This window comes from Pygocentrus nattereri, chromosome 9, assembly GCF_015220715.1.
Source record: "Pygocentrus nattereri isolate fPygNat1 chromosome 9, fPygNat1.pri, whole genome shotgun sequence".
NCBI lineage: Eukaryota > Metazoa > Chordata > Actinopteri > Characiformes > Serrasalmidae > Pygocentrus > Pygocentrus nattereri.
Genome location: NC_051219.1, coordinates 5,616,743 through 5,629,083, shown reverse-complemented (window position 1 = coordinate 5,629,083; position 12,341 = coordinate 5,616,743). Strand labels below are relative to the sequence as shown.

Sequence of the window (12,341 nt, the reverse complement as noted above, 5' to 3'; positions counted from 1 at the left end):
AGTGCAAACCATAAGTAACTGGACAGTGACACAGTTTTTGTTGTCATTCCAACACAATCAATTTGAAATGAACCAATAACTATGAGACTAATGTACCATAATACCACATTCAAAAAGCCAGGGAGCCTAAATGTGTTTTCTTTCTAATTAGATTAATATCGTTCTTGCAGACAAACAGTAAACATGTACTGTTTACCTTTTGAATGATGTTCCAGTGACCAATAAATGACCGATATATTTCTGGCCTCTGGATGTAAAGTGGGCGGTCCTAATTTTGGGTAACGCTTCTATAAGCATTCCCTGACCAATCACAAAGCTGATGTCTCTTGCCCCGCCCACACAAAACAGTTTAGGAGTCAGAAAAACTAAACTAAAGCTAACCCAGCATAATCATACCAGACAGTAGCTGCCTCAAACCCACTCATTTGTTTTTCCATGCACAACCATGTTAATTTGTCCATTCCTTCATTCATGCATTGGTTCATTCATCTATCTGCCCATCTGGACGTTAGTTACCATCACATAAAAGGTGGATAGTGATTTTAATGTGAGCAGGCTAGCCACACCCACAGTTCTCAGACAGGTCTGCTGGGCAGTTTTTAAGCCAAGTTTTTATCACATTAATATCTTTCACTCAGCCTTTGTTGGATGTTTAATTTAACGCTTAGGTTTAGTATCATGCAAACATTTTTAATAATTTATTTTGTTCTCTGGAAACTGAATTGGAGGGCATTTACACTTTACTGTGCATAAGTCAGCGACTGTGCATTTCCAGCGAAAAACATTCTTTCAACACAAGTTGTTCATTTTTCAGGCGGAGGATAAACAGAAACAGAAACAAAGAATGAAGCAGAGGCCTCAACAACGGAATATCATATAAACATCTTCAGCTTTGGGTTTAAAAAGTTCCATATCTCAAGTTCAGTATCTTAGAGGTTGTTCGCGCTTCATGCTTATGATGATCCAAGTAAACCTAAACACATTCAGTGATGGTCAGATCAGAACTCTGGGGTGGTCAGCCCATTGCTGTGAGATGCTAATCAGCATTCCTGATGCCTTCATCTAAAGTCCTCAGACTTGCACTGACCTTGCACCTTTCTTGACTATTGGTTTCCATTCCTACTCATCCTTTCAGACCCACAGCTTGCACAGTTTTTACCAATTCAATTTTCTCTGTATCCTCTAATCATTTACTTGGGCAGCTACGTGTGTGAATGGAGTGTCTTTCTTAAGGGGAACACAATTTGATTCACTTCGGAAAAGCTTTTGTTGGGGGGACAACTGCACCTGGTTGATTTTAAGACTGGAAGAGTGGCAGTAGGGTGCGCAGGAGTAAAGTGTGGGCAAGTTAAAGACTGATTTTATATCACACACATGCCACGTTGAGAATCAACTCTGAACATATATATATATATACTCAGTTCAGCTGACACAGTTCAACTTAACTTGATGCCACAATATATTGCTTTCTTCTATGGGAAATATTGACATGGTTCTCCTCCTATCTCAGTGATAGACTGCTATATGTGCCTATTCAGAATCATAAACCCAAAATCAGAACCCCTACTGTGTCTGTTACTAATGGTGTCCCACAGGGCTCCATTCTAGGTTCACTTTTCTTTATTATATGTATGCTGCCACTTGGCCACTTGGAGATTCTCTAGAATGCTCTAAACATTCTACTAATAAAACTGCCGCAAATCCATCCATGTTACTGAGGGTGTCCCACAGGGCTCCATTCTAGGTCCACTACACTTTATCATATACATGGTGTCAATGGGCCACTTATAGACCACTATGATTGGCTAATTTAAGCCTGCTTTACATTCTAAGGTCTAAATTGACCTGATCTTTTAGCATGGTAGCTCCTAAATTATGGAATTCTCTTTTCCAGTCTATTCTGAATGCTTCTTTTCTATCATCATCTAAATCTCTCCGAAAGACGTATTTCTTTTCAATGTGTTATCACCGTGAACACTATGTGCCTGTGTTGTTAAGTGTGTTGCCTCTAATATGGTTTTCTAAGTTTGCATAGTGTCCTCGAGCCTGAGAAAGGCACTAAGTATGTAGGCTGATGACATGACGCCAAAGAAATAGATATGAAAAATCTAATTAAAGTTGACATGCTGCTCTTTGATGTCATAGTCAATGTTCCATTTCAAGTTCCTGTTTGTGTCACTCTCCAATTACTAGAGATGTGCATTGCAGTGGATAAGCTTCATTCTCATGACTGGAACATATGGAACAGATGAAAAAAAAAACCAACCCGAGGAAATGGCAAGAGGTTTAAGACAACACCATCAATTTTAACAGAATTTTCGATTCCACAGAGTTCGTGGAACTGGTTCATGCTGGTGTGCGCCAATGTGATGTTATGATCTTTTGTCCTGTTGTTTTTGGCCCAAATGCTGGACATATTATACAGGGCTCATCAGCAATGCTGATGGTTCTGTTTTATTTATTACATGATAGAATTTTTATGATTGTCCGAGGCAGACAGATCATTTTCAAGGTCCAACGGTGGAAATGTGGCTTTCGTCAGTGATGGACAGATTCCAGAATACTGCCACCATTTGGGACAGCCATAGCACTGCATGTGTCCATTACAAACCCTTTTGGTGCATTTCTTACAATTCAAGACTGACCCACATAACCAGTGGTGAACACTCTTAAAAGTGTGGTTCCTATATTCAAAAGAAGCTTTTATTCAAAAGGAGCTTTTAGTGGATGGTTCTATAAAGAACGATGCTTATAAATGAAGTGTGGAGAACTTTAAACAACCTCCTCATAGTGTAAACATCTTACACCAAGTAACGGCTTTTCCTAGAGCCAGACTTCCAAGCCAAGGTCCATTTCGGAACCTTTGTTTGTAAGTGGTATGATCTGAAGTCGACAGACTTTCACATCAACTATAAGCCTAAATATTTTTTATTTAGTAGAACACTAAATTCAAGTATATTCTTTTTTATATTAATTAATTATTTGGATCATTATTGAGTAAATTTAATTACAAACCACAAGTTAAAACTGAAACGTAATGTTGGATGTATATTAGTATGTAGTGGCAATTATGAATGAATCCCTTCTGTTCAACTGGTTCAACTCTCTTCAGAATCATAACACCTTTACTGTATTCGTTACTAAGGGTGTCCCACAGGGCTCCGTTCTAGGCCCACTAATCTTTACTCTGTCATGGTCTACATTTTCACTGCTCTGCAGATGGCACTATAATCTATGTCAGCATCAGCCCTGCCCAAGGGAATTCAACCAATTATTAATCCGAATTTCTGCATAATTAAACAGTCAAACTGTAAACAAAGTCATTCAGGGTGGTTTCATTTGAAATGTTGCATTCGAGAGAACCTGTTGGTGGTGTTAAGAATCAGATGTCCAAAGTGTTCAGTGCCATGATATAGTTATTTGTTTGTGACTTGATGCCAGAGATATTATTGAATGGCAGTTTTGAGAAAGTTTAGGCCTATAACATATTTTTAAGGTAAAAACGTCCCCAAAGAAAACCACTCTGTTGTCTACAAGGTAATAATTAAGAGTTACTATATAATATATAATATACTATATAATATAGTCCTTTGCAAAATACAGAAGAGCTTTGGGCTTTAATTTATTTACTCAAGGCCACCAAAGACACAATCATTTACTTACCGAAATGAACAAAAATTCTGATGTGAATGGAAGTCCTTCACCTTATGAGCACTCACTGATATACAATTTGCTCCTCTTGAAGCTTCCACTTACTCAACTGCTTCATTTGCAACTTCTTCTCAAGGCCAAGGCTACATTACTGTCCTTCCTGATTGTGTACAGGATGTGTGCACAATGTGAGAAACAGCCCATCATGAAGAAAGGTTTTATTCTCAGACAATGAAGAGGACTGCCTAAAGGAATTATTTATGTCCAACTGATGAAAAGCGACAAAATTGCACATTAAAATGTGTGGAAGTAAATGTGCACGCAGTTTCTTCTAGAAAATAAAAAGAAAAACAAAACCTTGTTGACAAACATCTGCACGCAAAGGTTCATCACTAGAACAATAAAAATAAACACATTGCCTCAGTGTTGTCACCAATGCAAGCTGTCAGGCACTTTTCAGTTTCACTCCATCATAAGAAGTCAGTTCATTGGGGATCAAGTCAAGTCGAGTCAAGTGAAGTCAATAATATTCCAACGGCGTTGGTGGTTTTAAAATGGCATGAAAAATATAATCAATATATTGTATCAAGACGATAAGCTTGGGTTGTGCCAACCTTGAAGAAATCAAAAAGAAAAAGGTTATTATATACAATCACTGTTTCTTCTTCTATTTCGTTATGAATGGCCTTTGTTTATTATAAAACTACAATATGAAAAGTTCACATAAGTCTGGCCATAAACATCCGAATGTGATATAATATATATATCAAAAGAAACAGACTAAGCTGGGGCATCATTCGTCTCCTGGGCTTGGCTTTAATGATCTGTTGCAAACATACATAGACAGACAGATCAAACCTCAGATCATGTTTTGTGGCTGTTCCCTGAAAAAACCGGGAGCCAAAACAGAAAGTGTAGGTGCCGAGAACCCCAATCTTCAACCCCCCCCACACACACCCCTCACACACCTTTGCTTCTTTAGCTGTGCACTGGAGCCACAAGGCTAAAGTGGCTAGTAATGGACGTTTATGTACACCAATTAGCATTAAACACAAATCATCACCCATCTGCCTTAAACCATGATGAGTAATCTCAAATAGAGGTTTCTTCCACTGCATGACATGCTGTTGTCCATAAACTTGGACTAAAGTATAGGCAAAGTTCTCACTTCAAGCTAGCTGCTACTGTTTTTAGCTATGCTAATGTGATACCAGTGGGTCAAACAGTGTCCGAAACCCCATAATCGAGTTTAGTAGAGATTACTTTGTAATGTAAATGAAGTGTGATGATTAAGGCATGTAGTTGGCACCATGCTAACTGATGCTTCCAGTACTTTCCATATTCTTAGCCTTGGTTGCTAGCCCCGTAGCTCCAGTAGAAAACAATTTGCCTTTATTGAGGTAAAGGGGAAATTGTGGTAACACTTTACCTGAACCCTGCTACATAACATTGACATAACCATCCCACAAACATGTAATAGCAGATGTTATGTGTCATGAATTGTGTTTTTTTGCATGCTTTTGTGTCACTTTATTAACGGTGAATTATCAGTTTACACTGTAAAAAAAGTCTGTAGATTTTAAAAAGTCTGTAAAATTACAGTCATTTATTGTTCAACAGGTTCACTAATTCGACTAGTGACATACAGTATTTTATCATAATAACGACCAGGAAAATAAATGCAAATGTCTATGAAATAAGATTTTGTGAATTTATGTTCTACTTCTGTAAATTAACAGAATTTGCTAAAATACTGCAGGTTTATGGCTTATTGACATGCATTTATCTGTTTTTTTTTCACGCAAATATGTATCTTCTTTTTAAAAATAAACGAAGCACTGACCAACACCTCTTTAATTAACCTGTAAACACATTTTAGTGCCTTTTTATATGCACACCACAGCCAAATAAGCACGACCTTCCCTTTTTTTCTCTCTGCAAACAGCTAAAGTTACATAAAGGCTTTTAGATGGGTTGCAGTTGGAAAATTCGGAGCTTCCGGTTGTCAGGAACACAGCATAAGTTGTCATAACATCGAGCACTGCGACATATGTCATGACGATTACTGTGAATCGAAGCATTTCACTGTTATACCATGATATATTTACAGCAAGTTTATGGAAACATATCAAGTGTTGCCAAAATGATATACGTTTAATTAATTTGTCACAGCACTGCTTTAGCACAGTTAGAGCCCTTCACCTAAAATGCCGCCAGAAAGCGTCCACACTGTGAGCCTTGTGGTACCATGGAAACAGAAACATTAAGGTTGGCATTATGTGTCATTATGTCAGACATGTCGGAGTGAGAGAGCTGATCTGGGCTCAGGGCTGATTTTTCAGCTTGTACATTATAAGGAATATAGTGATAAACAGAGGCCTGTGACTTTGAATAGTGAGTAATAGTCCTGCACTATTACGGTCGACCAAGGCTTGAAAACCCTCAGTATGAGCTGAAGGAGCTTTGACATTACTAACACATGCCATGTTCCACGTCCACAGCGGTCTAGTCTGTTGTTCTGCTTCTTGCATCTGTTGGTGCAGAACTCATTAGTGGTTTCTGATTGAATGGGAGCTGTGCTGCTTCAGACTGCATGCATCATGAACTATTGATCGGCAGCCAGCACCCATCAGTGGTCACATTATGGGAAAAACTCAAAACCTTTAATGTTAAAAAATCAAAGTGTTTTATCGACACTAACTAAATAATAAGGCAGTTTGGCCAAAAACCTAACATTTAGTATGCTATGTTGTTTTGTGATATCCTATAGTGCAACATCATCCATCAATGTTCTTGCACTACAATACCCATTGGGTATTGGGAACTATTGGGAACTCCTCACATTTAAAAACAATGGTTCTTCAAGGGTTCTTAAGTTGAAAATGGTTCCTTTTTATGATTGAAGGGTTCTTTGCATGGTGAACTAGTTCTTTAGATTGATGGAGAATGTGCTGTAGACGGTCCAATACACTCTCAGAAAAAAGGTACGCCGCGGTCACTGTGGTGGTACCCTCAGGGGTACATCTCAGGACCTTTAGTCATGGAGCATAACTGTACCATAATCCACTGAAATGATATTTTCTAAGATGTATTGACGACACACCCCGTCTCATCGCCAGGCTTTTTCATTAAATGGTTCTGTTTTTAAAAATTAGTTTATAAAAAGATAGAAAGATCTACTCTTCCACTGGGAAATTTATAAGGTACACAATTGGACCTTAAAACCACTGTTGTACCTTTGCAGGAACGTTTACACTGTTTGTACCTTGATGAATGAATCATGTACCTGCATGGTACCTTTATTTATAACAGTGTATAGAACATTTTTGGTTCTACATAGAACCAAAAAGGGTTCTCCTATTGTAGCAGTGTCAGGTTGTCAAAGGACGTCATACATAAAAGAATAAATATTGGTGTCACACATCCCTCAGTCTCTAGAGACTCCATTTCCCAGAATCCACAGGGGGATCACATGATTCTCAGCCCTCCTCTTGCTCCAATCACCGTTCTCCATCACCTGAGTACTAACTGGTTACACCTGCTCTAGGGTAATTAGTTTAGTTTAAAGCCCGGGCTTTTAGTCTAGTTCTATGTGAGGTATTGCTTCTTGCTTCTAGAGCTACTGAGCGGTCTTTCCTCTGGCTATTGTGATTTTCTAGTTTGTTTGCTATTCTGACTTCTGCCCTTTTTGTCGTTGCCCTTTGGACATTGCTTGCCTGGTTATGTTTGTCTTTTTGTGTTTCTTGTCTTTACTGGATTTGACCTTTGCCTGTTTTTTGACCACGACTCAAACATTAAAGCCTCACTCTCTTTTTTTTAACCGTGAGTGTCTGAGTTATTCTGCCACGTTACAATGGACAATGCTGCATGCAAGAGACTCGGTGGTATTTTGCCTGTAAGGGCAGCATTGTGCCTTTGACAAGTCAGAAGCCTCTGATTAGTCGACAAGTCAGGAACACAGCCTCTGATTGGTGGACAAGTCAGAAGCACAGCCTCTGATTGGTGGACAAGTCAGAAGCACAGCCTCCACTTGGTCAACAAGGCAGGAACACAGTCTATGATTGGTTGACAAGTCTGGAGCACAGCCTCTGATTGACTGACAAGTCAGGAGCACAGCCTCTGATTGACTGACAAGTCAGGAGCACAGCCTCTGATTGATTGACAAGTCAAACACAGGTTCCCGATTGGTTGACAGACTCAACTCAGTGGACGGCAAACAACCATGGTAACAACAGCCTCTATTCATTTATTTCAGAAATAATCACAGAAAACCATCAGTGTTGAATTTGTAAAATTACATGATTTCATGAATTTATTTTACAAAGTCTATGAAAAACAGTGCAGTTCAAGGCTGGAATACAAAACCTCTGAAAAGGATATGATCACACTAGAGCCCTCATTCCAACAGCACAGTACTAGCCAAATCTCTAGCATGCACGTTTCTGAGACGTATTCTTTTCTGAACAACGTCTGTAATGATGTTGTGTACGACATTATCCTCGTGTAAGGGTTAATATTCTGGTTGGAAGAATACGGCTCACCTGATTTAATTAGCGAAGGATCGATTAGGTAAAGGAAGTATTGCTGTAAGTACTGGACTTCACTGAGGAGAGGTCTGAAATGGTTAAACCAACACTCTTGCGTACAGGACAGTCAGAACTGTTTATTTGTATGAATTCTAATGGTGGTGTTTTTAACAAATAAATGTCTAGATTAAAAGATTTACAGGCCGTTTGTTCAGACGCCTGTTTCACACACAGCAATTGTGCTGCATAATGAAAGCAAATTCTACAGACATACCAAATGGACCAATTGTCCAATCAGTTGCTTTGCTCAACAATCTGAGGTACCAAAAGAGCACAGTACGTTTGTCTACCCTCTGAAACTTCCTGACTTGAGATTTCGTTTCAAGCCTCATAGACCTAACATGGGTGCAGCATGAAATGTTAAGCTACACTGTAAAAATATATATATTTTAACATAGTCTAAAAGCCCTTTTTTTAAATGCATATAAATGAACCTTCCCTATAGTGTATTTTAACACTGTTGCTGTTGATTTACAGAAATAGACTGTAAATTTACAAGAACAAACGATCACCTTTAGTTTACAGAGAGTTGCATTTATTTTAGTTGTTACTGTGATGGTAAAATAATGTTGGTAGTCAAAGCACTGAAACTGTCAAAATATAGTTTTTTAAAAAGTGAAATGTCTAATTTTACAGATTTTTATCATCATTAAGAAAACACTTTTACTGTTAATTAACAGTTTTTTTTTCTGTTAAGCCAGCTCCTGGACTTTTTGTTTGATGATGGCATTTGCATTCTTTTATGTTTTTCTTTGGTTTTCAGTGGTTTTTATAGTTTATTGCCTTGCATTTCTGGACAAACATCGGCTTAATGCCCATTTCCCACATGCTGCACTGCATCTGGGACCGTGCTGAGTGAACCCTCTAACCTCTATAATGAGAGGCGAAATGAAAAGCAAGCTTACGCTGCTCAGAGGCACTGAGGCAGTATGTGTGAAACTGGCTTTTTCACAGTAACAGTAAGGTGCTGCTCATGGGGTGATGTGTTGGTACGTTAGTGAAAGGACTGAAGGGGCGTGCGTTTATCGTGTTTCCAGGGGCGACCCACTGACGTGCACTGGCTCTGATCTGTGGAGTGGATCTGTTCAGGCGCGCTGTTACAGCTCCTCCTTTCGCTTGATGATGAGCTTTCGCACCATGTCTGCAATCTGGGGCCGAATCTCCTTCACCGACACTCTGGGACCCCACGAGCCCACAACCTTCCCATCGACATCTATCAGATACTTCCAGAAATTCCAGTCAGGCTCCTTCCCTGAGGCCTCTGAGAGAGAGAGAGAGAGAGAGTTGATTAGTTATGGCATCAGCTGAACAGTGGTGTTGCACTGAATTGATGTGACGTCTGTCAGGCTGTAAAGTTACTCCAAAAGCGCACAGATTAGAACTTCAGCAGAGCACAAACTTTCTCCTCCGCTTCACTCATCCACAAATGAGCTGACCTTTTTAAATCTTCCCTCTGTTTGCATGTATATTCGTTCTGTTCACTGATTTGTTTCTAACAGAGAAATTCAGCACGGTTTTAAAAGCAGCTCGACACTCAGAGCTTTTCTCCAGATAATCCTCTACATTTTCATCTTAGGTACTGAGACTTTCTCTGATCCCTGAACTGAGCAGAAACACACCGAACCTCCGAGCACTTCAGCGTCACCAGACCTGCAACATCCCAGAACAGATCAGACTGACGGAGCAGAATCAGAAAACCAGCAACCCTTTATTCTGAGACTCTCTCTCTCTCTCTCTGTTTCTCTCTCTCTCTCTCTCTCTGTCTCTCTGTCTCTCTCTCTCTCTCTCTGTATCTCTCTCTGTCTCTCTGTCTCTCTCTCTCTCTCTCTGTATCTCTCTCTCTCTCTGTATCTCTCTCTCTCTCTCTCTCTCTCTCTCTCTGTATCTCTCTCTCTCTCTCTCTCTGTATCTCTCTCTCTCTCTCTCTGTCTCTCTGTCTCTCTCTCTCTCTCTCTGTCTCTCTCTCTCTCTCTCTGTATCTCTCTCTGTCTCTCTGTCTCTCTCTCTCTCTCTCTGTATCTCTCTCTCTCTCTGTATCTCTCTCTCTCTCTCTCTCTCTCTCTCTCTGTATCTCTCTCTCTCTCTCTCTCTGTATCTCTCTCTCTCTCTGTATCTCTCTCTCTCTCTCTCTCTCTCTCTCTCTCTCTGTCTCTCTGTCTCTCTCTCTCTCTCTCTGTATCTCTCTCTCTCTCTGTATCTCTCTCTCTCTCTCTCTCTCTCTCTCTCTCTGTATCTCTCTCTCTCTCTCTCTCTCTCTCTCTCTCTCTATTTCTCTCTCTCTGTATTTCTCTCTCTCTCTCTCTCTCTCTCTCTCTCACTCACACTCTCTCTGTTTCCCTCTCTCTCTCTCTCTCTCTCTCTGTCTCCCTCTATCTCTCTTTCCCCATATCTTCCTTTCTCCTCTCTTTCTATTTCTCTGCCTTTCTCCTGTATCTCTGTCCCTCACTTCTCTCTTTCTCTCTCTTTTCTCTCCCTCTCTCTTCTCTCTTTTCCCATTTCTCTTTCTCTTTTCTCTCCTTTTATCCTCTCTCATTTCTCTCCCTTTCCCTCTCTTTCTTTCTTTCTTTCTTTCCTTCTTTCTCTCTCCATGTTCTCCCTCTCCCGCTCTGACTGAGCTCCAGATTTTAGTTTGATTTCTCCGCCGCTCGTCATCGCCATGGTAACCTCCTCTCGTTGCGCGTTCTTATAGACTAAATAAAGCGCAGTGTTGGGACGTGATCAATCCATTGGGTTTATCTGTTCTCATTGGGGGTCTTACCTACCATTATTTATGCTCATTAAACAAACTAGCAAACAAATCTGAGTCACAGGTGCCCCCGCACATGGCTAACGGCACGGAGTGAACGCTGGAGCGCTCTAATCCCCCCTTATAATTACCAGCAATAATGATATTCCTACTGTGAACAGGCAGGGAGGAGATTGCCTCCTTCCTCATTAAAAAGCTTTTTCTGGGTCTGCCTTTAAATAAACAGCTAGAGTAGATTAAAAGAGCATTACATTCCTGTATCTATAGTAGGAAATATATTTTTGTGAAAGGAATTTGTGCCCATTTAGTCAGAAGAGCATTTGTGAGGTCAGTCCGATGTTGGACTCACCACTACGCCTCAAACACAATGCTGTGGTCTTATTGGCTCCCTACTGAAAGATCTGCCTGAATCAGGCTGTGCTTCATGCAAGTGATATCTATGGGGTGCTGGCAGGCTGGCGCTTGATTTCACGCACTGAAGCTGATTCATCATTTGCACTCAAATCTCTGCTTGTTTTCACGTATGAACACTTCGTGAATCAGACGCACAGCAGTTCCTACGTCATTCAACCTTGAGGAATAAGAGCCAATCAGAAATTACTGTTCATTCACAGTTCACTTGTTTACTTCCAAGACTCTAAACGGCAAAATCTGGTTTAAATTCATTTTTTTTGTTTTGTTTTTTATTCTCATCCTTTTTTTTGTGATGTCATAGAATGCAGCACATTTACACATATCTGCCATCAGCAGTTTAGCTTCGGCCATTCAGATTATTCCTCATGAAGTTATAAGGAGTGGTTCAGACCTGACTGTGCATAACATGGCAGCCAATTAGAAAAGAGCTAATTTCCATATCAGCCTGTTTCATTCTAAGGGATGAAGATAGGTTGGAAAATGGTTCTGTATACATGAATTATGACTATTTTGGGAGAAAACAATAATACTATTGTTATAAATGTGGGTTTAGACAGTGTAGTGTACGTGCTGCACCTCACCTGCGAGGTATTTAAAGGCATTGTTGGCGCCCGTCCCCACCACAGCGATCTTGCTGAAGATCGGAAAGGAGGCACCATAAACCTGCCGGACAAAGTTGTCGATCTCCTTGTCACTGCCCGGCTCCTGCTGACCGAACTGATTGCAGGGAAAGGCGAGGACGTTGAAGTGATACGGGCCGAAATCGCGCTGTAGCTGCTGCAGGTCCGTGTAGTGCTCCTCCGTGAAGCCGCACTCGCTCGCCACGTTCACCACCAGGGACACCTGAGCACACAAAACCACAACAGGACCTGTTTAAAATGACAGTTTGTTCAATGTAAAATCGAGCATCGATATATTTAGTCAGCCAAGACATGTTCAATATC

The 12,341-nt window shown here is 40.3% G+C and overlaps 1 protein-coding gene across 1 annotated transcript in view; it reads right to left on the bottom strand.

Annotated features, from left to right (window-relative positions):
- Positions 1-7,876: 7,876 nt before the first annotated feature.
- gpx7 (glutathione peroxidase 7) overlaps positions 7,877-12,341 on the bottom strand; it is a 12,382-nt gene continuing 7,917 nt past the window's right edge. Inside the window, exons 2-3 of the mRNA XM_017718723.2 lie at positions 11,979-12,240; positions 7,877-9,498 (exon numbers count right to left, since the gene is read on the bottom strand). Of these exons, the coding sequence (XP_017574212.1) occupies positions 9,335-9,498; positions 11,979-12,240 (426 nt within the window). The 3' untranslated portion in view covers positions 7,877-9,334. The remainder of the gene's footprint in view (positions 9,499-11,978; positions 12,241-12,341) is intronic.